Source organism: Mesoplodon bidens, assembly GCF_964165515.1.
Source record: "Mesoplodon bidens genome assembly, chromosome: 7".
Classification (NCBI taxonomy): Eukaryota; Metazoa; Chordata; class Mammalia; order Artiodactyla; family Ziphiidae; genus Mesoplodon; species Mesoplodon bidens.
The window spans coordinates 12,372,501-12,399,991 of record NC_138164.1 but is presented as its reverse complement, the minus strand read 5'-3'; the positions used below and the strand labels follow the sequence as shown (position 1 = coordinate 12,399,991).

Sequence of the window (27,491 nt, the reverse complement as noted above, 5' to 3'; positions counted from 1 at the left end):
CGGAAAAAATACATGAAAATGCCCCCTTTCTCTTTTAAGACACTTCATAATTTATATCTCCTGACACTTGAACACATAATGTCAGATACTATTTAGTATTATGAGGCCTGTGTTTGGTTATAAATCAGTTAATGCTTCTGTATAGATACATACATGTAGTTCTTTGCTTGGGTTTATGTGACCAGTACTTTTTCTGTGTAGTTAAACCTTGTACAGTAGTTCAACAGGAAATGTGTACCATGCCCTATAGCATGTCAAGTTCATGCTTTTTCTTCCTTCCAAAGTATTTGGCTCCTCATAAGTTCTTGAGACTCTGTCTTTCTGTTCTATATAAAGAACTTCCTATGGTTTATTCTCTTCTTAGGAATGTGAACACTATCTTTATAGCACCATTCTTTTCCAGCAACCTTTGCAATGTTGTAATTTCATCTCCCCCACCATTTTCCTAGATCTGTGGTATGTATGCAAAAGCTTGCTGTTTGCTTTGGATGAGACTAACAATTTAGGAATCCATGACTAGAAATAGTATACTAAGATTTTTCTTACCAGAGATGGGAATATTAACACTAGTTCAGACATGCCATTGGCTTGGTAGTAATAGAAACATTTTAAGTGGTAATGGGGAAGTAAGGTGTGGCTTCTCTGTGTTTGTTTCCTGAGAACCCTTGAAATACCTTTTTTGGAAGGAACTGAGCCATGAGTTCTCAAAAAGAACTTTTGAGAGAGATGAGTTGATCAGAACAGAGTTAGCATGCTAAATTAAATCTCTTTGACATTACAAATATTTTATCACCTGTGTGAATAGACTTCTTCAGACTGTGTGCAGTTAGTGTGGGTGAAAAGGAATCTCTAGAGAGTTATGAAAAGCTTGGAAATACTGGAATATGACTGAGTAGAATCATAGCAACTGGTGACATTGCTTTAGTGTAGGGTCTCTTAAGCCCACTTTTAACTTTTAAGATTATACATTGTCTTCTCGTGGGGTAAAATTGTTAGCTGGGTACTTCACACAAATACTAGTCATTCACTTACAAATTATTTATTTAAACGTCCCTAGCCATTTTTAGAGCCATTTTGTGAGATAGATTTACTTTGCTCATTTTAAGAGGAAATCAAATGTTTGTTTTGTATTCACTTCTTTGTTAAGTTTCTGCCCAGCGCAGTAGGTCAATATTTGTTCCTTTTCCCCTTATTTTCCCCTCTGAACCTTTTGGAGTCTGTTGACCATGTACAGATATATTTTCTGATCTGCAGTTTTAATGATACTTAATTTTCTATTTTCCTTACTAATACTGTAATGGAGAAATTTTGTGGGGGGTTGAGGAATATGAGAGATTTAGCAGGGGAATTTTGAGTTAGTCTACATCTTCTTCCTAACTTCTGTCTTGGTGTCATGAAGAGATTACAGCTGATGATATTATGTACAAGAAAATAAACCATGTCTTTTTGAAACTGTCTTAGTCTGTTTCAAAAAGACTTCTGTAACAAAATACCAGAGGGGCTTCTATAACAAAATACCAGAGACTTGGCTTAAACAACAGAACTTTATTTTCTCACAGTTTTGGAGACTAGAAATATGCAGTCAGGCTGCCAGCATTGGTCAGGTTCTGGTGAGAGCTCTTCTCTGGGTTTAAAGACGGCCACCTTCTTGCTTTGTGCTCACATGGTCTTTTCCTTGGTGCAAGCACGTGTAGAGAGGGAAAGAGAGAACAAGCTGTTTGGTATCTTATAAGGATACTAATCCCAGCATGAGGGCCTCACTCTTATGACCTTATTTAACCCCAGTTCCTCCCCAAAGGCCTCATCCCCAAGTACTATCATGTTGAGGGTTAGGGTTTAAACATATGAATTTTGTGGGGTTGACACAAACATTTAGTCCATAACAGAAGCGAATTGTTAGTACTTGAAATATCCAGGTTTGGATACTTCAGAGTGTATTTTCCTTTAATTCATATATTTTTTAAATTCTAGCTTCTCATATCTGTAAAATGAAAACTTCTTGGTTTGATTTTTACTCTCACCAAGTTATTATTCTCTGTTCTTTCTTCAACCTTGCAAAGAGCATTCTACGTGAACCTTCTGTGTCCTCATAAATCACTCACTTCCTAACCTCTTAAAATCTGACTTCTGAACACATACTATCTGGAAGGTGAATCAAAATATCCAACTTGAAAATTTATGAACTTTTTCTCAGTTCTCACCTTCCCCTTGCGCCATTAGGCAACGTTGATGCCCTTTCTTTGGTGTATATAATATTAAATCAACCTGTTTCTTTCCTCTTTATAATGGTTTTGTCTTTTCTGTACTTGATTTCTTTTTCCTTCTTATAAATATAGGCATGACTCAAGTTTCTGTCCCTGATCTTTCTCCCTGTTTCCAATCTCGTATTTATAACTGTTTGCTGAATACTTGCACTCTAACTATCCTTCAAATCCAAATGAGCAATCTGGAATTTATCATTGTTAACTATGGCTGGAAATCAATCTTCCCCTTGATTTCCCTGATTCTTTTAATGGCATGGTCATTTTCCCATTTACTCAGTCTTATTTTCTTAAATTTATCTTTGACTTCTCCCCTTCTCTTGTCCTCTATTGTCAACTACTTGTCAGGTTTAATTGGTTCTGCCATCACATTATTTTTCACCCCCTGCTGTTTGGTTTAATCTCCACTGCTTTGTTCAGTTTGTCATCATGTCATTAGACTATTTTAATAGACTCATAACCTTCTTTCATGTTTATTTCACATTGATTCACTTCCTTTTCTCCATTCTACTGTATTCAGTCAGATGAGTGTTACTAAAGTAAGGATTTGGTCATTCACTTTTTGGGAAAGTACAAATAGTTATTAAGATATGCCATAATTTGTTTCCAATTCATCATTCTCCACTAATCTAGTACTGTTCACCCAAAGGTACCAGACTGTCCTCCAAATTTTCCTTTCCCAAATGTGGCTTGGTCCTCTTTCTTTGCTCATGCCATTCCCATTGTTTTGAATGGATTATCTCCTATAACTCGCTATTAGAATCCTCCCCATCCTTCAAGGCCTAGGTTCAAATACTGCCTCTTTCATAGGGCTTTCCTAGGTTTACCCAGTTACTTTTGTTGTCTGAACTTTGACATCCTGCTTTGTATCAAGTTATTTGTATTTATATTCATCTTTGCATCTCCCATAATGCCTGACACACTGGAGTCACTCAATTAAGTGAGTTTTGAATGAGTGGTTGTTGAGATTGGGATAAAGTATTTTAGTAAAGAGAATTGATGGAATACAATGTTGATTCATCATAATTGGATTTTTCTTTCCTTTGAAAAATTTTAAGGTAGAAGAAAATGTAACTTTGAAAAGAGACTTATTGTGGGTTATAGTCTAAAAGAATGAAATCAGCATGCTTGGAACTTAAGCCTCCTCTTGCTGGCAGCATTATGCGTTTAGAATCAAGAAACTTCTTAATCAAAGGATTATCTGAGGTCTAACTCATAAAACATGATGTCTGGCAGCAGTTTAAAAATGAGCTGTTTTTATGGAGTTGCACATGGACTTTCTCCACACCCTTCCCTGAAGCTAATTTTTAAGAGGTGAGACTTAGAGAAGTTTGGTCATGCAATAAAATTAAAGGTGAAGAAAGACTAATGTGCTTTTCCTAAAGTAAATGCAGTATGAAAGGTTTAGCATGTTGCCTTGCATTTTCATTAGTTTTCTGTTGGGCAATATAGTTGTTGCATTGTTCAAGGAATGTATTACAGTGAAACTTGAGAGTACTTTTTCACCTTTTTCAGAATACCTTAAAGACTTCTTCCCCTCCCCACAGCAAAGCATTACAAAGACTTAATTTTTTTCACTTTCAAAATACAATCCTTGGTAATTCACTTTGGAGTAAAAAACAGTCTTTTTTATATGGGTTTCAAACGCTGCATTGGAAAGGGGGATCAAGAGGGTGGAGTAAGAGGATATGGAACTCATCTACTCCTAAAAACATGAAAAGTACATCCACACGAGGAAAAATTCTCACTGAAAACTAACTGGAATCTGGCAGAAAAACTCCTGTACAACCAAGGCTGCAAGAAAGATTCCCACATAATTGGGTAGGACGGGAAGCAAAACGTCAGGCTGAGATCTCTGCCCTTAGAAGGGAACTAAGAGGAAAAGGGAGATAGCATGGGTGGACACTCACCCTGGGGATCCACAGACTGGGCATCCCAGTTCTAGGATCCTGTGTAGAGGAGACAGGCCTCCTTGGCTGCTTGGAGAACCAGTGGGACAAATAGAAAGGCTGGAGAAGCCTAGACTCCACTTATGAGGAGTTTGCAGGTACTGGCTTGCCAACAAAACACACACTTAAAAGGAACAGAGCCCGTTGGAGCCTGACCATCAGAGATTCTGCTCCAGCAACTTGAGAGCAGACTCCACCCCTGACAAGGCGGTGACTGCCACTGAGTAGAGAGGAAATCTAACCTTAGACCCTGTGCAGCCTCTAGTTCCCCCAGCACCAGCCACACCCCCTATCAAGGTGATAGTGGCTAGCATACCCTGAGGAAAAATGTGGCTGGCATCTACATCAAGTTCAGCCCTCACACCAGAGGCAGTGGCATATACAGTCTACAGTGGGGTGCTCTGAAATAAAAATATCCCTCAAGACCACAATGGATAACTGTTTCACCTAAATTCATAGAGACAGAGAACATTAAGTAAAATGATAAGGAAGAGGAACTACTCTCAAAAGAGCAAGAGAAAATCCCTGAAAAAATAAATAATGAAACAGAGATAACCAGTCTACCAGATAATTAATTCAAGAAGTTTATAATAAAAATGCTAAATGAATTAAGAAAGAGAACTGATCTAAGCACAGATCATTTTAACATGGAACTAGAATCCATAAAGAAGACCCAATAAAAAATAGATAATTCAACTTCTGAGATAAAAAGCACTCTAGAAGCAATGAATAGCAGACTGAATGACACAGAAGAATGCATAAGTGATCCAGAAGATATAATAATGCAGATCACCCAATAAAACAGCAAACAGAAAGCCAAAAAAAAAAAAAAAAAATGAAAGCAACATATGAGAACTTCGGGATAATATAAAACATGCCAATGTTTATATTAAAAGGTTTCAGAAAGAAGAGAGAGAGAGACAAGGGGATCAAACATGTACTTGAAGAAATTATGACTGAAAAATTCTCAAACCTAAAGAAGGAAACACATACCCAGATACATAAAGTACAGAGGGTCTCAAACAAGAAGAACCCAAACAGACCCCCACCAAGACATATCATAATTAAAATGGCACAGTGTAGTAGTTAAAGGTAAAGAGAGAAGTCTAAAGGCAGCAATAGAAAAACAAAGAGGTATACACAAGGGAATCCCCATAAGGCTATCAGTTGATTTCTCTGCAGAAACTTTGCAGGCCAGAAGGGAGTGGCGTGGTATATTCAAAGTCCTGAAAGGGAAAAACCTGCAACCTAGGGTACTCTACCCAGCAAGATTATCATTTAGAATAGAAGGAGAGGTAAATAATTTCTCAGAGAAGCAAAAACTAAAAGAATAAAGCAATACTAAGCCTACCGTAAAAGAAATGTTGAAAGGTCTTCTCTCAATGGAAAAGAAGTAAGAATCTACAGGAAAGGGAAAATCCCGATGGGAATGGTAAATATACAGTAAGGATTGAAGATCACTTTTAAAAAATTGTAAAAGCAACTATAAATACAATAAACAGTAAAGAGATAAGCATGAAGATGTAAAATATGACCTCAAAAACATAAAATGTGTGGGAGAGGAGTAAAAAATATAGATCTTTTAGAATGTTTGAACTTAAATGATTATCAGTTTAAAGCGAGTAGATATAATTATGGGTCAATATATATGAACCCAGTGGTAAATACAAATCAAAACCCTACAGTAGAGGGTACTGTAAAAGAAAGGAAGAAAGGAATTCAAGCATACTACAAAAGAAAATCATCAAACCACAAGGGCAGAAACAAAAAGAAGAGGAAATGAACAAACAACTACAAAAACAACTGCAAAACAAGGAATAAAATGGCAATAAGTATATACCTATCAGTAATTACTTTAAATATCAGTGGACTAAATGCTCCGATCAAAAGACATAAGGTGGCTGACTGGATTAGAAAACAAGAGCCTTCAATATGCTGCCTACAAGAGACTCACTTCGGGGTGAAAGATGCACACAGACCTAAAGTGAGAGGATGGAAAAAGATATTTCATGCAAACAGAAACAACAAGAAAGTGGGGGTAGCAATACTCAAATCAGACAAAGTAGACTTTAAGACAAAAGCTATAATGAAAGACAGAGAAGGGATAAAGGAATCAATACAAGGGATTATACAATGAAGAAGGGATCGATACAAGAAGAGGGTATTACACTCGTTAAGGTATACACACCCAGTATAGGAACACCTAAATATACAAAGCAAATACTAACAGATGTAAAGGGAGAAACTGACAGTAATACAATAATAGTAGGAGGCATTAACACCCCACTGTCCTCAATGGACAGATCATCCAGACAGAAAATCAGTAAGGCAGCAGAGGTCTCAAATGACACAGTAGATCACTTTGACTTAATTGATACCTACAGGACACCACATTCCCCACCAAAATGCAGAATACACATTCTTTTGAAGTGCACATGGAACGTTCTCCAGGATAGATCACATACCAGGTTACAGGACAAGCCTCAACAAATTTAAGAGCATAGGAATTATATCAAGCATAATTTCCAACCACAACAGTATGAAACTAGAAATCAACTACAGGAAAAGAACAAACATGTAGAGACTAAACAGTATGCTACTGAAAAACCAATGGGTGAATGATGAAATCAAAAAGGAAATTGGGAAATACCTCGAGACAAATGAAAATGAAAACACAACTTTCCAAACTCTATGGGGTGCAGCAAAAGCAGTTCTAAGAGGGAAGTTTTTAGTGATACAGGCCTTTCTCAAGAAACAAGAAAAATCTCAAATGACAACCTAACCACCACCTAAAAGATTTAGAAAGAGAACACACAAAGCCCACAGTCAGTAGAAGGAAGGCAATAGTAAAGATTAGAGAGGAAATAAATTAATTAGAGATAAAACAATAGAAAAGATTAATGAAACCAAAAGGTGTTTTTTGAAAAGACAAACAAAATCGATAAACCTTTAGCCAGATTCACCAAGAAGAAAAAAGGATGCAAATGAGAAATGAAAGAGAACAAAAACAAAAATAAGTAGGACCTGTTCACACTTATAAGCTTTTGCACAGCAAAGGAAACCATAAACAAAATGAAAAGGCAACCTACGGAATGGGAGGAAATATTTGAAAATGATGTGACCGACAAGGGCTTAATTTCCAAAATATACAAACAGCTCATATACCTCAACAACAAAAAAAAACAAACAACCCAATTGAAAAATGAGCAGAAGGCCTAAATAGACATTTCTCCAAAGAAGAAATACAGATGGCCAATAGGCACATGAAAAGATGCTAAACATCGCTAATTATTAGAGAAATGCAAATCAGAACTACAATGAGGTACCACCTCACCCTTGTCAGAATAGCCATCATTAAAAAGTCTACAAATAACAAATGCTGGAAAGGGTGTGGAGAAAAGGGAACCCTCCTACACTTTTGGTGGGAATGTAAGTTGGTGCAGCCACTGTGGAAAACAGTATGGAGGTTCCTCAGAAAACTAAAAATAGAATTATCATATGTTCCAGCAATCCCACTCCTGGGCATATATCCAGACAAACCTATAATTCGAAAAGATACATGCACCCCTATGTTCATAGCAGCACTGTTCGCAATAGCCAAGACATGGAAATAACTTTCATTGACAGATGAATGGATAAAGATGTGGTACATATATACAATGGAATACTACTCAGCCATAAAAAAGAACAAAATAATGCCACATTTGCAGCAACATGGATGCAGCTAGAGATTATCATACTAAGTGAAGTAAGTCAGAAAGACAAATACCATATGATATCATTTATATGTGGAACCTAAAATATGACACAAACTAACCTATCTATGAAACAGAAACAGAATCACAGATGTAAACAATAGACTGGTGATTACCAAGGGCTCGAAGGGTGGGAGAGGGACAGATTGGGAGTTTGGGATTAGCAGATGCAAGCTGGTATATATAGAATGGATAAACATTAATGTCCTACTGTGTAGCACAGGGAACTATATTTTAAATCCTGTGATAAACCATAATGGAGAAGAATATGAAAAAGAATGTGTATATATGTATAACTGAGTCACTTTGCTGTACAGCAGTAATTAACACAACATTGTAAATCAACAATACTTCAATTAAAAAAAACCCAAAACAAAACAAACAAATAAAAAAAAGTAATGAAAGAGGAGAAATAGCATCTGATACCACAGAGATACAGAAAATCATAAGAGAATACTATGATCAGGAGTATGCCAACAAATCAGACAACCTAGAAGAAATGGACAAATTTCTAGAAACATACAGCCTGCCAAGACTGAGTCAAGAAGAAACAGACAACATGAATAGACCGATTACTAGAAGTGAAGTTGAGTCTATAATTAAAAAAAAAAAAAAAACTCCCAGCAAACAAAAGTCCTGGACCAGATGGCTTCACAGGGGAATCCTACCAAACATATAAAGAACTTATACCTATCCTTCTTAAGCTATTCCAAAAAATTGAGGAGGAGGGAACACTCTGAAATTCATTCTATGAGGCCACCTGATACCAAAACCAGACAAAGACATTATAAAAAATTACAGGCCAGTATCTTTGATGAATATAGATGCAAAAATCCTCAACAAAATATAAGCAAACGAAATCCTACAATACATAAAAAGGATCATATACCATGATCAAGTTGGATTTATTCCAGGGTCACAAGGATATTTCAGCATACACAAATCAATGATACACCGCATTAACAAAAGAAAAGACAAAAGTCACATGATTATCTCAACAGATGCAGAAGAAGCATTTGACAGAATTCAGCATCCATTCATGATGAAAACTCCCATCAAAGTGGATATAGAGGGAACATATCTCAACAGAGTAAAGATAAAACAAACACACAGCCAACGTAATACTCAACAGTGAAAAGCTGAAAGCCTTCCTGCTAAATTCAGAAACAAGGCAAGGATGCTCACTCTCACCGCTTCTGTTTAACATGGTATTGGAAGTCCCAGCCACAGTAATCAGACAAGAAAAATAAATAAAAGGTATACAGATTAGTAGGGAAGAGGTAAAACTGTCACTCTTTTCAAATGACATGATACTCTATATAGAGAATACTAAATTCTCTGCTGAGAAACTACTAGAACTAATAAATGAATTCAGGAATGTTGCAGGATACAAGATTAATATACAGAAATCTGTTGTGTTTCTATACACTAATGAAATACCAGAAAGAGAAAGTAAAAAAGACAATTCCGTTTAAAATCACATCAAAAAAATAAAATTACTAGGAATAAACTTAAGCAAGGAAGTGAAAGAACTTTACTTTGCAAACTGTAAAACTCTGATGAAGGAAATTGAAGATGATTCAAAGAAATGGAAAGATATCCCAGGCTCTTGGATTGGAAGAATTAATATTAAAATGGCCATACTATCCAAAGCAGTCTACAGATTTAAATGCAGTCCGTATCAAAGTACCCAGGACATTTTCTGCAGAACTGGAACAACTAATCCTAAAATTTATATGGAACTACCAGAGACCTCAAATTGCCAAAGCAATCCTGAGACAAAAGAACAAACTGGAAGTATAACCCTCCCAAACTTCAGACTATACTACAAAGCTACACTAATCAAGACAGCATGGTATTGGCACAGAAACAGACACTTAGATCAATGGAACAGAATAGAGAGCCCAGAAATAAATCCACGCATCTACAGTCAATTTATCTACAACAAAAGAGGCAAGGTATGCAATGGAGAAAAGACAGTCTCTTCAACAAGTTGTGCTGGGAAAGCTGGACAGCCATGTGTAAAACAATGAAATTGTAACATTCCCTCACACTATATACAAAAATAAACTCAAAATGGTTTAAAGACCTAAATGTAAGATCTGAAACCATAAAACTCCTAGAAGAAAACATAGGCAGAACACTCTTTGATATAAATTGTAGCAAAGTTTTCTTGGATCAGTCTCCTGAGGCAAAAGAAATAAGAGCAGAAATAAACAAGTGGGACCTAATTAAACTTAAGAGCTTTTGCACAGCAAAAAATGAAAAGAGTACCTATGGTATGGGGAAAAATATTTGCAAATGATGTGACCATCAAGGGGTTAATATCCAAAGTACACAAACAGCTCATACAATTCAATATTGAAAAAAACAAAACAAAACAAAACCCAAACCAATCAAAAAATGTGCAGAAGAATTGAATAGACATTTTTCAAAGAAGATACGCGAATGGGTAACAAGCATGTGAAAAGGTGCTCATCATTGCTAATTATTAAGAAATGCAAATCAAAACCACAATGAGGTATCACCTCACACCTGTCAGAATGGCTACCATTAAAAAATCTACAAATAACAAATGTTAGAGAGGATGTGGAGCAAAGGGAACCCTTGTACACCATTGGAGGGAATGTAAATTGGTGCAGCCACTGTGGAAAACAGTTTGGAGGTTCCTTAAAAAACTAAAAATAGAACTGCCATATGAGTCAGCAGTTCCACTCCTGGTTATATATCTGGAAGAACGAAAACACTAATTTGAAAGGACATGTGCACCACAATGTTCATAGCAACACTATTTACAATAGCCAAGATTTGGAAGCAACTCAAGTGCTTGTCAGCAGATTATTGAATTAAGAAGATGTATATAGCACAGGAACTACACTCAATATCTTGTCATAACCTATAATGGAAAATGTGAAAAAATATGTATATAACTAAATTGCTTAGCTGTACACCTGAAATTAACACAATATTGTAGGTCAACTATAGTTCAATTTAAAAAAAGGATGCCTTGTGTATACACATACATAGAGACACATACACACACACCAAGGAATATTACTCAGCCATAAAAGAAAAAGAAATAATGCCATTTGCAGCAATGTGGATGGACCTAGAGAGCATTATGATTAGACAAATACTATATGATATCACTTATATGTGGAATCTAAAAAATAATACAAATGAATATATCAATATATGCAAAACAGAAATAGACTCACAGATATAGAAAACCAATTTTTGGTTACCAAAGGAAAGAGGGAAGGGAGGAGGGACAAATTTGAGGTATGGAATTAATAGATACAAACTACTATATATAAAATAGATAAGCAACAAGGATATATTGTATAGCACAGGGAACTATATCCAGTATCTTGTAATAATGGATTATAACAAAAATACTGAATCACTATGCTGTACACCTGAAACTAACAATATTATAAATTAATGGTACTTCAGTAAAAAAGCATTTAAAAAGAAAAAAAAAGCCACATTATTATAACAGGAAAACATGTCCTTTGTTTCTAAAGAGAAAAAAAAATAGGAAAGGATAATATTTACAAAAATTTGATAGACCATCTGTCTTTACTTCACTGATAATATGAAGCATGATATTTATTATCAGCTTCCAGGTGAAATATCATATTCCTTAAAAGACAGGAAGTAAAGAACTAGAAGAGTTATTTTAGGGTAGATGGAGTATCAAATTACTTTGGTTAGAATTTAGCCAGGGCAGAAGGTTAGTGTCTGTGTAGAAGTATTTCTCTACTTGGCATAGTTTTCATGGATATGATTTTACTTTTTCTTGAAAAGTGACTGAGTATGATTTTTTTATAAAATAAGTTCAGATTTACTTAGTGAATATTCATGGAGCACCTATTATATGCCAGGTACTATGTTAAGGGATAGATATCAAGATAATAGGAGACTGTACCTGCTCTCTAGAAGTTTACGGTCTGGTACAAAAGAAGTGCTTTTTTTGTAAGTATGATAATAGAGATATGCACTTGATTACCAATATTCCATATGCACTTACAAAGTAGATAGTTATGGGGCTTCCCTGGTGGCGCAGTAGTTAAGAATCCGCCTGCCAATGCAGGGGACACGGGTTCAAGCCCTGGTCCGGGAAGATCCCACATGCCACGGAGCAACTACACCCGTGCGCCACAACTACTGAGCCTGCGCTCTAGAGCCCACAAGCCACAACTACTGAAGCCCGCGTGCCACAACTACTGAAGCGCAGATGCCTAGAGCCCGTGCTCCACAGCAAGGGAAGCCATCACAATGAGAAGCCTGCACACTGCAACGAAGAGTAGCCCCCGCTCGCCGCAACTAGAGAAAGCCCGCACAACTAGAGAAAGCCCGCACACAGCAACGAAGACCCAACGCAGCCAAAAATAAATATATTAAAAAAAAAAAACTAGATAGTTGTGGAAAAAAATGTTCATATGGCTCTAAGAACAATGAGAGTGAAGCAATATTCCTGTGACTACATTTCAAATTTAGGCTTTATCGTTACCTTACTTGTTGAACACTCTCTCTGCCTGCCTTCATACAAAGTGCTTGGTTACAGCTCATGTTAAACAGTTCATATTAAAGTGATTTTGTGACCTTATAAAAACTTATATTCAGAGATAAACACACTTGTATGGTGATTATAATTAATACTCTTTATACCAGAGAATAAGAGAATTAGCAAAATAAGCCAACAAACAAACCATGGGCTCTATGTGTTTGTAAGAATCAGAAAAAGTTAAAATGATGGAAAGTTTTTTTTTTTAATTAGTGAAATTCAAAAATGGTTATTTTGGAATTAGGAGTCCACCTTTTCTCTGTCCCTTCTTTTTTTTTTTTTTTTTGCGGTACGCAGGCCTCTCACTGTTGTGGCCTCTCCGGTTGCGGAGCACAGGCTCCGGATGCGCAGGCTCAGCGGCCACGGCTCACGGGCCCAGCCGCTCCACGGCACGTGGGATCTTCCCAGACCGGGGCACAAACCCGTGTCCCCTGCATCGGCAGGCGGACTCTCCACCACTGCGCCACCAGGGAAGCCCTCTCTGTCCCTTCTTTAATAACATATAGGGCCTGTTATCATGTCATTTTAGTTTGATGTTGCCATTGTTTCCCTATTTGCTTCTCTATTATCCTTCCCTTTCAAGATTTTAAGTTCTTTGAGAGCAAAGATTCCTAGTTGTTTTGTATTCCTCATAACACCTACAGGTTACAGTGTTAAATAACTAGCAGACAGATGCTCAATACAAACTTGCTAAAACAAAGTGGATTTTTTTTTTTGTCAAAAAGGACATTTCAAAAATATGATAGTCAGTATTGGTGATGTCAGTGTTAAGGGTGGAGTTTATACTGTGTGGTGGGTTAAAATAGCTTCTGGTCTACAATAAGTAGAACATTTCAGTAATTTGAACTCTACAGATTCTGAATTGGCTATGTATGTATGTTTTCTTTTTGTATTGGTAGTCTAATAATTCTTAGATATTCAAGTGTATCAGAGTCTCAGATTAGTAGATGGACTTAGAATAATAATATTGATAAATGGACAGTGTAGTGGGGTTGAGGAGAGGAAACAGATGAATATGATGTTCACATAGCTCTTTCCCTTTTTCCTCTTCTTTGTTCCTTATCTTCTCCTTTTAATGTAGAATTAAAGGGGAAAGTTATCATGCTGAACAATTTTGAATTGGAGAGTACAGGTTTGCAGTATTCTGAGGCAACCCTAATAAATTTTTTCAGTACTTAGCAGTCTGTTAGGACCCTAAGCATATTTGCTAAAGTTAACTGTGTGTAGTGGTATTTTTTTTCTCTCTGATCACTTCCCTTTCTGAGCTTCCGTTCATCTCTAGACTCCTATACTTTTGTGATTTTCGTTAATTCATTAGCAATTTTAAAAAATTGCCTTTTATGCCAGAACATATGCCAGGTCCTGAGATAAGTTTGTAAACAAGATAGAGCCCCTGAACTCTTTCAGGGGAGTATTTAATCTAATGAGAGGATAAAAACAAATACAAATCAGTTGTGAGTGATAAAGATACTCTGAGAGTAAATAGAGGGTGCAGTGGGAGTCTAGAAGGGGGCACCTAACCCAGTCTTGATATTTAGGGAAAGTTTTATAAGAGGAGATGATTTGTTTCTTGAGGGCGTCATGCTGTCTCTCATCTTCTAAAGTTACCTATCACAAGAAGCTCTGTAAAATTTCCTTACTTCCTTCCCCATCTCAAAGTCACTTGCTGGTCTATTAAACCAAAACAAAATTCACACAAAGACATCATAAATGAAAACTGATCCTTCTAAGGAGCATTTACATTAATGATAGGAGTTCGTTAACACAAATGTATTTTTAATTGATGGCATGGGTTAAACGAGTATATATTTCTGAGCAGGAAAATCCAAGCGCAACCCACCCCTAGTCATAATAAAATAATACCTAACATTTATGAGCCCTTAGTATTTGTCAGGCATTAAGCTAAATACTTTAGGTACATTATATTCAAGTGAAATACATAAACATAGCAAACTCTTAACCCCCACTACTCCTCTCCCTCATTGTGTACAAGTACCCGACTCTCTACAGGGACCTGGAAGAAAGTCTGCTTAAGAAGCCCAGTGGCTTAGCACAGGAAACATCAATATTAGAATCTTTCAGTTCACTCATTTTCAGCCCTTTGGAAGTGAGATGAGATAACTGGGAGGGATGATTATAGCACGAAAAATACATATATTCAGTGCTGCAGTTGTCTTGACTTTTAAACATTCAAAGTATGTAATTTATTTTGAAATTTCAAATGACCATAAAGAAGATCATCAGATGTTTATGTTTCTAAAAGTTCGTGTGCATTTTAAAAGATTCCTGTAAAACACTATTCTCTGATACTTACATTTATTGTATTATGTACTAGAAATTTATAAAGAATGCCTTTTTCCTTGATTTTATGTATTTGTACCCATTCTATTTAGGTTTTTCCTAATTAGTTGAAGGAAGCAACATTAGACAAAAGAAAAATGGTTACATTCTGATGGGGTATCTTTCCTCTGACCCCATTACAGTTTCCTATTTTGTAGGAGTGGTGACACTGTGAATTCAAATACTGTTTAGTATTTAGTAGTCTCTAGAATTGAGGTCTCACTCATTTTTTAAATGTTGAAAATTAACTTTTTTGAGATCTAATTTACATAAAATAAGATGCACTCATTTTAAGTGTACAGTTCACTAAGTCTTGACAGATGAATACTCATGTAACCATTACCTTAATTAATGTATAGAACATTTCCATCAACCCAAAAAGTTCCTTCATGTCTCTTTGCAGTCATTCTTACCTCTCCACCCCATCCTGCCCCTAGGCAACCACTAATCTGCTTTTTCTTACTAGTTTACTTTTTGCCTGTTCTACATTGGAATCATGTAGTATGTACTCTCTTTTGTATCTGCCTTCTTTTGGTTAACATGTTTTTGTGATTCACCCATGTTTGTTGCCTGTGTGAGTAGTTCCCTTTTTTTCTTGCTAAGTAGTATTTTATTGTAATGGCTATACCACAGTTTGTTTATCCATTTGTCTGTTGATGGACAATTGAGTTGTTTCTAGTTTTTGTCTCTTATGAGCAAAACTGCTGTGAACATTTGTTTACCAGTCTTTATGTGGACATGAGTTTTCATTTATCTTAGGAGTGAAGCTGCTGGGTCATATGTAAGTATATGCTTGCCTTTATAAGAAATTTCCACCATTTTACATTCCCACCAGCAATGTATGAGAGTTCTGGTTGTTCCACATCCTTGTTAGCACTTGGTATTTATCAGTCTTTTAATTTTTAGCCATTCCAGTTAGTGTATAGTGGTATCTCATTATGGTTTTAATTTGCATTTTCCTGAAGACTGCAGATGTTGAGCACCTTTGCATGTGCTTATTGGCCATTGGTGTATCTTGCTTTGTCTGTTCAAATCTTTTGTCCCTTTAAAATGTGTCTTCCATTATTGGATTGTAGAGTTGTTTTTTTAAATATATGTCTGGATACCAGTGCTTTATCAGATAATTTGTAATGCAAATATTTTCTCCCAGTCTGTGCTTGCCTTTTCATTTTCTTATCAGTGTCTTTAGGAAAGCAGCTATTTAAAATTTTGAGTCCCATTTACCAGTTTTTTTCTTTTATGGATGCATTTTGCATCCTAAAAGATCTCTGCCTATCCTAAGGTCTTGAAGCTTTTCTCCTATGTTTTCTTATGAAAAGTTTTGGCTTTTATGTTCAGGTCCATAATTTGCTGTAAATTAATTTTTGTGTCGGGTTATAAATTAAGGTTCAAGTTCATGTTTTCTAATCTGGGATCCAGTTATTCTAGTTTTTCATCTGTAGTAGGCTCATACTTGTGTCATTTCATTAACAGCAAGAAATATGCATATATATTAATTAACGTGCAATCTTTAGCATTTCCTTTGTTTTGTACATCAGACTTATTTAAAAGATCATGGCTCTTTGTATAAAAATCTTAATTTTGAAGTAGTTTTTGTTTTCTAATCATCATTATACGTGTGTTAGTTTACATGTTTTACATACTGATTTTTGGTAAAACACTTAGATTCTGAAAAGCTGGAAGTATATATTAAATCTTTGGCTAACAAAGAGTTCAGGATCTTCTGATCTTGATCTACGATAAAACAGCCCTGGGCACTAATCAGGGTTCTGTTTTGGGACGTCCCTGTTCCTTTGGTTGTGGTCTTCTTTTTCTCACCTTGCCTTGACAATTTTTGTTTGCTATTTAACTAGAAGGAAAACAAATTCTCTGTAGGAATCAGGTAAGTATATGAAAGAAATCAAAGAGTTGGTTGAACTCACAGGTTCTTTCTTTATCTTTCCTACTTTCTTTCTCTTTCCTTTTTATTTTTTCTACGAGCCAAAGTCTTTCTTCCCTTGGACTTTTCCTTTTCTTTCCTTTGGACTTTTCTTTTTCTTTCTCCCTTTCAGGAGAAGAGCTGCAGGTGCTCTGTAAGCACTTCCTTCTTTTTTATAGTGTGTTTTTTTGAGTATATTTTATTGAGAGTAGGGTTGGACTTCTCTAGAGTTTACCGTGGGATGCTTCTAGCCTAATGTCCCAAAATATTTGATTATCTTGGGTTTAAACACCAGTTAGAGCACCAAAAACACAGGGAGCTGGGGGAGGGTTTTATACTACAAATTAATTGCATAGATGTGAATGGGCGTTCTGTCTGTCTCCTCTCTAATACTTCATATTTTCCAGTTTGCCTTAGCTGTTTTTAATCTTGGAGCAATTCTGCTGTACCTCCCCTGTGAGAAACCAGTATATATGATTCTTTGTGATATTCTTGTGTTTGTTTTGCTTATGGGGTTAGTGCTCTTATTTTTTATATGGGTTTCATGTGCTACCTTGTGTTTCTCCAGATAGACTACAGTTCATTACTAATATGTAATTATTGTCTTTTTCTCTGTTTTCTCTTTCCTTCTCTCTTTACCCTTTGGTTCTTGTGCAGGTCTTGTTCAGCGTTGTGTGATCATCCAGAAGGATGACAATGGATTTGGGCTGACGGTCAGTGGAGACAATCCAGTGTTCGTACAGTCTGTCAAAGAAGGCAAGGCATTTTTAAAAACAGTCTTGTCACTTGGGAGCAAACAGAGTAAGAATAGAATAGTTTAAAAATGTCTATTGCTTAGAATAAAATAATCTCATACATTACAGGTCACATGGCCTTATTGTGCTAGAGTTGTCTCTAGTGTTACGGTTATAGGCATGAATTTACCCCAGTTGATTTTCTTTTGTACTTTATGAAAAGAAAACAGTTCTTATATTGTTTGAGAAATCATATGACTCCTTAGTCATGATACTTTACTCATCATCACTTATAGAAGTTCGTGGAATTTTATTTCTTAATGGCACCAGAGATATTTGGGTAGAGACAGATTAAAGAAGTGGTTGTAGACTCAAAAATATCCATTCTTTTCTCCCAAATGACAATAATATCTTGAACTACTATTACCATATATTGAATACTTCCTTTATCTTGGTTGCTATAATTTGAGGTAGGTACTTTTTATCTCCATATTACAGGTAATATCGAGGCTTAGAGTAAAAAAAAACATAAAATCTGTCCATGGTCTTCCAACTAGTGAGTGGCAGAGGCAGGATTTGGACCTAAGTCTGCCTGACTTTACAATCCATGTTTTTAACCATTTTGTTACACTGCCTCTCTTTCAAGAAGATTATCAGTGAAGGTAAATGAATTACATTTTAAGAATTAATTTCTCTTACAGATGGAGCAGCCATGCGGGCTGGCGTACAGACAGGTGATCGAATCATCAAGGTAAGGAAAAGACTTATGGAATTTATGATAGAATTAAAAAGCAACATATATTAGCCATACTTTGATTTTTTTAACTTGGATTTTTATTAAAAGCTACAGATTATATATGATGGATTTATTGACTATAAAAACTTACTTCATTCATTTTAAAATTAACGTTACCCTTTACTGAAAAGCATAATAAAAGGCTTGAATAAATGGAGTCATAACTCGCTGTTGTAAAGATCATATTTCTCCAAATTAATCCCTTAGCAAGAAATTCTCTTCAAAATATATTAATAAATTTGGAGAGGTGTGCCATTCCTTATCAAGCTTCCAAATGATTATTTGTTCTAAGTGAACTTTGCAAAGGTATTATGTGTATGGGTAAGTGTGAGGTGAGATGGTGCAGATTAATTTGAAGCAAGTGACTCTATTATACCTATGGACCTATCTGTGGAACACAATAGGGAGTCCAGAAACAGCCCTTAAGTTCTGATCAGTAGGGAAAGAATGGATTAGTCACTAATTACTCTTAAGACAACTAACTAATGTGATTACTTAAAATCAAATTACTATACAGGAAAAGACACCATGAACATATTTACAAAGAACTATCTGGAAATAAATATTTGAAATATATTACAGAATATGATAGCCTTAATTGTAAAGAGCACTTTCAAATTACTAACAAAAGAAGAAATAGTCTGACAGAAAAAAGGGCAAAGAATTTTATCAGGCAATTCTCCAAAGTAATTGAAATAATATAGCAGTGAGGATATGTCCAACCTCACTGATAAGAAAGAAGTAGAAATTAAATGATAGGTGAAAATATATTTGGTTGTCAGAAATTTTAAAGATTAATAATATACATTTGGCATAGTTTGGGTATGGTAAAATGGCTACTCTCATAAACTTGTTGTGAATATAAATTAGGTAAAATCTGTTTGTATAGAAATTTGTGAATATGTATCAAAAGTTACATATTTTAAAAACGTATATAACCTTTGACCACAATTTTGCTTTTAGGAGCTTATCTAAGGTAATAGATGTTTAAATGTGAATTGATACGTGTACAGGAAAATTCACTGAAGCTTTATTGTATCGAAAACTTGTAAACAATCTAAATATGCATATACTGAGGGCTAAAGAAATAAATTGTATTTCACCTCCAGCTTTTAAAAAGAATAGATTAGGTCTGTTTGTACTTATATTGAAAGACATCCATAATATAATAAAACGGTGCTTTTTTTTTTTGCAGAAAAAGGCAGTTACAGAATATATGTATCTGTGTCTGTGTATCTGGTGTGTGTATGCTAGAATATGTCTCAAAGATTAAACATCATGCTTAACAGTGATCATCTCTGGTGGGCATGACAAGTGTACTTTTACTTCCATTTTATACCCTGATATATTTGAACTTGTAAAAATTAGTGTTACTTGCATCAGAGAAAAAACAATGTTAGATTCATGTTTGATATTTTTACCTTGATTTGTTTGGTTTAGTGGAAACTTTGGATAACACTTCCTACATTTAGCCTGTCTGAAAATTAATTTTCTTTGTAAAGGTTAGGTGATGATTGGAAAACTAATAGTAAATTGAATATTATTGGAGAAATATTGCTTATTCATCTTTTAAAAAATTTATTATGCCTTTGGAAAATCAGTGAATTTGTAATTAAAAGCAAAGGGAGTTTTTAATTTGTGAGGGTTCTTCACTGTGAAGGATTTGCAAATCTGTTGCATAGTATGTTTTGTCATTTTTCATGGTAAATAAGTTATAATAGTTATCATATCCTTTTTATTTTTTTAAATGTCTTTATTGGAGTATAATTGCTTTACAATGGTGTGTTAGTTTCTGCTGTATAGCAAAGTGAATCAGCTATATGTATACATATATCCCCATATCCACCCCCTCTTGCGTCTCTTTAAATCAAGGCCTTTTTTTGTGCTCAAGTTCATTTTGTTGCTGAATATACCTTACAGAATAGTGGTAAAAGTGACTATTGAACCAAATATGTATGCATTTTAATATAGTCCTGTTTACTATGTTATAATTGGTTGTATTACATATGATAATTCCTGAAGTCAGTTTATCCATTGTCTCAACTAGAATTATCTGACAGACACTATTTTCATTTTCTTACAGGTGAATGGAACTCTGGTGACTCATTCAAACCATTTGGAAGTGGTGAAGCTAATCAAATGTAGGTGAATGTTATCCTCAGTTTTGTTTTCTGAAACACTTATAGCAAAGATAAGCAAACATTTTCTGCAATAGGCCGGATAGTAAATTTTTTAGGCTTTGTGGGTCAGATAATCTACTACTCGACTCTCATTGTAATGTGAAAGCAGCCATAGACAATGCATAAATGAATGGGTATGGCTGTGTTTCAGTAAAACTAAATATTTGCCAAAACAATCTGTGGGTGAAATTTAATCCCTTGGCTGGAGTTTACTGACCCCTGTATTAAAGGAAAGTCTGAGGTGAAAATTCTTAATTTACTAATAATTATCTTTAGTCCACTTCATTTATGTGGTTGATTATAATGTCCTTGTTATTCTTGGTAATAATGACAGTATATTTGAAAGAAATGCATGAGTTGACCTGAAAGAGAAGAGGTTGAGAAATCAGACACAGTGGCCTGGATGAACTGAAATGGAACTTTCAAAATCATGTAGCATAATCATGTTCCCTCAGATAAGTAAATGATTAAATAATCCAGGGGAGTGGTCTTCTCTTGGAAGTCTCCAGGGTTAAGAATTTGTAGTCTTCTGCATCAGACTATTCCACAGTGTAATAGACTACAATTAAGAGATAGTTGTTTATGGCCAAGCAGAAACACTACTTTTTTATTTAATATTACTTCTTTTCATTAAGTGGACATCTTTAGAATAAATTTAATAAACAAATCCTTCTTGGCCTTATTATTGCTTAGATTAAAGCAACCTGTGAATTCCTTTATCTCTTCATCAGAGTACCAGTGCTCTAAAATGATCACTTTGATCTTAGTTCTTAACTTTAGTACATTTTAAAAAGCAATGGGATGGGGCTTCCCTGGTGGCACAGTGGTTGAGAGTCCGCCTGCCGATGCAGGGGACACGGGTTCGTGCCCCGGTCCGGGAAGATCCCACATGCCACGGAGTGGCTAGGCCCATGAGCCATGGCTACTGAGCCTGCGCATCCAGAGCCTGTGCTCGGCAATGGGAGAGGCCACAACAGTGAGAGGCCTGCGTACCACAAAAAAAAAAAAAAAAAAAAAAGCAATGGGATGATCAGAATTAGATCCTCATACTAGAATAAATTTGATTACTTATTTAATGAGATTGTGATTTATGAATTTTTATGTGCTACATAAATATGATGGTTTATGATAATAAATATATGCCTGGTAACTAACTGTTTTAGAGTATAAAAAGATTATTTCTTCTGCTTTTTAGGTTATATATTTTACTTGTTCCAATATCAATTTTACTTAAAAAATTAAATCCTAAGACTGTAGCAATAGATTACTTATCCAATAACAAGAGCCTAGCTAAAAACTCAAAATAAGCATAAAACACTCGGAGTATTGAAAACAGATATAAATTTTTTTTTTTTGCGGTACGCGGGCCTCTCACTGTTGTGGCCTCTCCCGTTGCGGAGCACAGGCTCCGGACGCGCAGGCTCAGCGGCCATGGCTCACGGGCCCAGCTGCTCCGCAGCATGTGGGATCTTCCCGGACCGGGGCACGAACCCGTGTCCTGAACCCGTGTCCCCTGCATCGGCAGGCAGACTCTCAACCACTGCGCCACCAGGGAAGCCCCAAAACAGATATAAATTTGAAATGCCTAAACCCTGTGTGCTAATACTTCTAGTAGAGCTCCCTCATGTCCTACTCTTCAGTGCATATTCTAGACATAATAAAAGTGATTTCAAATCAAACCAGTTTAAAAACATCTAAAGAAGGGAAAGGAAGAACGAGGAAGCTATGAGAACCAAGCACGTGGATAAGTCAATAAGATATATTAGATGACTTTGTGACAGAGAGAAATATGACTGAAAAACTTTAAAAAGTGTATGTGCTTAAAATCTCCCCAATATCACAGCATTTGTGATCATTAAGTATAAAAAAATTTTTAGAACCCCAAACACTGTGAAATAATTAGCAGCGAGTTTCATGGGAGGAGTAAATTGGGAGAAAAAGTATGAAATACAATTTAAAGTCCTACTACTGAAAAGTCTAAGAGAAAGGTTTTGTCATTAAAGGTCAGTTATCTAGAAAAGTTTTTTATTTGGAAAGCATTATTTCTTCTTGATTCTAGATAACTCATGAATGTCTGTTTCAGAGTCTTTCTGGTTATGGGTAATTTTGCTTTCCATAGTTTTTTCCCTGTAAAATGCCTAGTGAATTTGTCTTCTCCAAATTTTTAAAATTAAAACTCACTACTTATTTGTTGTGTTTTTTTTTCTGGTTTTTGGCAGATATTTTTGGTCACACTCATTTTTTAAAGTTAATTTAAAATTGCATCATTACAGAAAATTAGTTAAACCTTGTCTAATTAGTATCATCTTAATATGGTGACTTTTAAAATTTACATTTGAGAAATTGATTGAACATAGCCATTAGTAGATAGTTGATAATAACTCATTCTTCTCTAAATTAAAAAAAAATTTACTGGGGTTATAAATCTTACTTGCTTTTAAGTAATATCTGACCTATGAGTAAGTAATTTGCTATCTGAAAATTGCATTGTTCTTTTAGAATTTTAAGGGAGTCATAAAAGAGAAATGACAAATAGGATTCTTTTTCTGTGGAGAAATGATTAGCAGATGATGAAACTTTCTCATATAACTGGATCTTTTAGAACTATCAAAGATTAAGTAGTAAAAATTTTTTGACAATGTTATTTTCCCTTCCCTCCCCTTTCTTCCATCTGCCCACCCCAAGCGGGTTCCTATGTAGCTCTCACTGTTCAGGGACGCCCACCTGGGTCGCCCCAGTTTCCACTTGCTGATTCTGAAGTAGAGCCATCAGCCGTTGGACATATGTCTCCCATCATGACATCCCCTCATTCACCTGGAGCATCTGGGAATATGGAGAGAATTACTAGTCCTGTGCTCATGGGGGTAAGAGTGGGAAAACGTCTTTGTAAATGCTCAGTTGTATAATAATGCCTTTGCTTTATGTTGAGTTTCAAAGTGTTGAGTTGATAAACAAATTTAAGTTTCTAGAAAATAACTTGCTGATAAAAATAATTACCTAATAATTTGGAATGATTACAGGGTATTGGGATAGCAGATTTAATTCAACAAATATTTAACACCTACCATATACAAAACAGGGTGCCACCCACAAAAATATAATTAAGATATCCTATGTTCAAGGTCCTTTGTTATCTTAGAATATATACTCTAAGAGCACAGGGTTTTTTTGTTTATTTTATTTATTGTTGTGTCCCCAGAGCCTGGAATATTGCTTGGCATATAGTACTAAGTACTTAATAAACCTTTGTTGTTTGAGATTGAATCAGAGTATACAAGTAATTTTACTACAAAGGCAGCTGCAGACATTATGAGAAGGAAAATATTAAGTTCTGTGAGATTTCAAAGGAGGGAGAAAGCACATCCAGTTGTGATAAGGAACGACTTTATGGAAAGCTATTATTTGAATTGAGCCTTGAAAAACAGGTAACATTCTAATGGTGGCAGTGAGGAAGAAGGCAACCCAGATAGAGGAAGTAGGATTAACAGAGGTAAAGAGCCAAGAAAGCATCAAGTGTTTGGGGGGAATAGCCAGGACTCTTGTTTGGCTGGTTGTCCATTAAAGATATATGAAGTAGGAGATGAGCTAGAAAAAAGTAAGACTATTTATTTTGAAAAGTCACAACTACGAGGCTAATTTACATGTAATTGAATGGGCAGTAAGAATATATTACACATTTTTTTGAGGAAGAGAGTGATGTGATTATAACAGGATTTTAGGAAGACTTATTTGATAAAATAGTATAGGGTTGTAAAACAAGGAGAAATGACAGGAGATGAATTAGGGATCTGTCTTAATACTTCAGGTAGGAAATACTGGGAATTTGAACCATGCACGGGGGTTGATAGTAAAAATCCAAAGGAGGGAAAGTGTAAGATATTATTCTTTTTTTCTTTCTTTTTTAAAAAAAATGTATGTATGTATTTATTTATTTATTTATGTCTGCGTTGGGTCTTTGTTGCTGTGCTTGGGCTTTCTCTAGTTGCGGCGAGTGGGGACTACTCTTCGTTGTGGTGCACAGGCTTCTCATTGCGGTGGCTTCTCATTGCAGAGCACAGGCTCTAGGCGCGTGGGCTTCAGTAGGTTGTGGCACGTGGGCTCAGTAGTTGTGGCACACGGGCTTAGTTGCTCCATGGCATATGGGATCTTGGTGGACCAGGGCTCGAACCCATGTCCCCTGCATTGGCAGGCGGATTCTTAACCACTGCGCCACCAGGGAAGCCCAAGATATTAGTCTTATACTTAAGGCAACTTCATTTCTTCAACTAATATCAATATTTAATGTTTTTTGAACCTAGTTTAGCAAAAGTGAAATAGAGGAGTTGACATTTCCCTGTAACCTTTTATCTTTAAGTGTCATGTCTAAAAGTTTGTCTTCATAACCACCAGAAATAAAGAAAATCCTGATAGGTATTGAAAATTGGAGCTGAGACGTAACATTGTATGACTCATTTTCGATACTTAGTTTCACTTTCCTTGTATTGCTTCTTGTTTTTTTGTTTGTTTTTTTTTTATCTTTTTCTAGGAGGAAAACAATGTGGTTCATAACCAGAAAGTAGAAATTCTGAGAAAAATGTTACAGAAAGAACAGGAACGGCTACAGGTACTAAGTTAGAAATGGGGCTGTTTTATAGGCCAGTAAAAACGTGAGTGGGCATAGTTGAGTTGGTATTTATTATAATCATAATTAAGCACTATTGTAATCAACGCCATCAGCTATTTTATTGACTTTTAAAAGATTTTCTTGACGTAAGTAATTAATTCTTGAAATATTTTTATAACTTTTCAGTTATTGCAGGAAGATTACAGCCGAACACCTGCCCAAAGATTGCTAAAAGAGATCCAAGAGGCCAAGAAACACATTCCTCAACTGCAAGAGCAGTTATCCAAAGCCACAGGCTCTGCTCAGGTAGCATCGCTATTAAAAGTGCTACCCAACCTTCTGCAGGAGAATTTTCTTCTGGGAATGTGTCAGAGAGTGTTGCAGTTGCCTTTTTTAAAAGTTATTTTTTCTAGCATAGGCCAACAGGATGTCCTGTGTTGGATGTTACAGAAATAATGATTAACTAAAAGAAATGTGGCCTTCTGATTCTTTGCTTGCTCATGATATCATGCTTCTTTGTTCCACAGTAATTTTAGAAAGAATTGAGTGTTTTTGCTTTGATATCACAAATTACAAAAATATATTTAGATACATATATTTACATTTTTGAGATTTATTCTGACATTGTAAAACAGAACGGCAGTTATGTTTTTAAGTAGGGACGTACGATTTTTCTTATTTAATCTACACAACACCCTTTGAGATTAGATGTTACTGTTGTTTCCCCCCATTTTACATAAACACTTAGAGAAACTCAGAGAAATTAAATAACTTGTCTGAGGTCATGTAGCTCAAACGTGATGGAACTGGTATGTAAACCCAGTCTGATGAATTCAAAGCACATTCATATTAATAACTATTTTTATTCTAATTTAAAAATAGATTTCAATAGATTTGCTATATAGATACGTTTTGAAGATGGTAGTCTCACTAGAAAAATAGCTTAGCATTTATACATCAACCAGATTTATGTCCTGTAATATTTAGATTGGGGATATGGAGAAATGAGTAAAAGCTGCTTATTTGTTACTCTTCATGAGTTAGGTCTGTAGGTTCACAGAACTAAAAAGGATTCTTTGAAATCATCTATCCTAATCTGCTCATTTTAAAGTTAAAAAAAAAAATCATGCAATGGTTGAGAAAACTAGGGCCTAAATTGGTTAATGACTCAAACAAGGTCACACATCTGTAAGGCCTCCCGACTTCCTGGTTCAGTGTCCTTTTCATTACACATTTTTGTTGTTGTTGTTACTTTTAGTCCCATTAGCTATATGAGGTTTTGAGTATTCTGCCTCAGTAATATCGACAGCTTATGTTGTGGTTATTACTGAGCAAAGACAACAATCTTACTCTGTTTGAAGAGTAAAACTGTTGTTCCTGATTTAAAAGCTTATAGTAATTTACGGTATAGCATTGTGTCCCAGAATTGGCAATTTATTGAAATTCTAAAGTGTTGGAAGGCACTTAACCACAAGTTATAGTGTCATAATCTTTACTAAGGGGCAGGGAATATAAATTATATAAGTTGAACTGTTTTATCGTTCTGCTTTATTTGAAGTTTGAGCTTTTATTCTCTTTACTGAAATACCACTTTCCCTGTCTTTGAGGTCATGCCATTTGAGAAGCCCAGAATTTGTAGTCATGTACGCTTTTGACTTTTAGAGCTTTAAGCATTCTTGATTACATCAAACTGGGTGAATTTAAACAGTCTCCATTGAGGTTGCAGTGCAACTCTGTTTCTTTATACAGTCCATACTGAAAGGGTTTTTTGTTGTTTGTTTGTTTTTAATGTGTGCCTGTGTGTGTGCTTGATCTGTTTTAGGATGGAGCTGCAGTTACATCCTCCAAGCCATTAGGCGATGGGCTAGCAGTCAGTGAAATAGAAGCAGATCCTGGTGATGGACTAGGCAGAATTGACTGTGGCAGTGGAGATGCTTCTCGGCCCAGTAGTGACACTGCAGATGTAAGTGTTCTACATCTTTATCTTCTTGTATTTTTCTCTACAGCCTCTTTCTCGATTTGATTCTAAGTTTTGTGAGCTACAGGTGTTTTCTTATTACTTAGTTTTTTATTGCCACCACCTTTAATATAACAATCTGATGAACAGAAATTCTGGATACTGTTGTATATGAGCTTTTAATTCCAGACTTCGCTTGTTCCCTTGGACACCATTGCCAAATGTTTCTTTTGAGGAGATGGAATTTCCCAGCAGGCGTCTTATTTGTGGGTAGAGAAGTTAATAATGCCAGTGCTTTCTTACTGAACCGAAAGGCCAACTGTTGATATCTTTAAGAGCATGTTAATATTCCATTTGTGGTCACAGTGACTCAGTCTTGAATCATGGGGCACTTTGCCATTACAAAGAGGAAAAACCTTAGTCCTCTT

General features: G+C 35.6%; 1 protein-coding gene across 2 annotated transcripts in view; it reads left to right on the top strand.

Moving 5' to 3' along the window:
- The window catches only part of ARHGEF12 (Rho guanine nucleotide exchange factor 12), a 144,594-nt gene that overhangs the window by 67,636 nt on the left and 49,467 nt on the right, over positions 1-27,491 (top strand). For both annotated transcript variants that reach the window (XM_081241052.1, XM_081241051.1), the window contains 7 exons: positions 17,451-17,549; positions 18,229-18,278; positions 20,407-20,464; positions 23,189-23,367; positions 25,029-25,106; positions 25,293-25,412; positions 26,929-27,069. In XM_081241052.1, the coding sequence (XP_081097178.1) occupies positions 17,451-17,549; positions 18,229-18,278; positions 20,407-20,464; positions 23,189-23,367; positions 25,029-25,106; positions 25,293-25,412; positions 26,929-27,069 (725 nt within the window). The remainder of the gene's footprint in view (positions 1-17,450; positions 17,550-18,228; positions 18,279-20,406; positions 20,465-23,188; positions 23,368-25,028; positions 25,107-25,292; positions 25,413-26,928; positions 27,070-27,491) is intronic.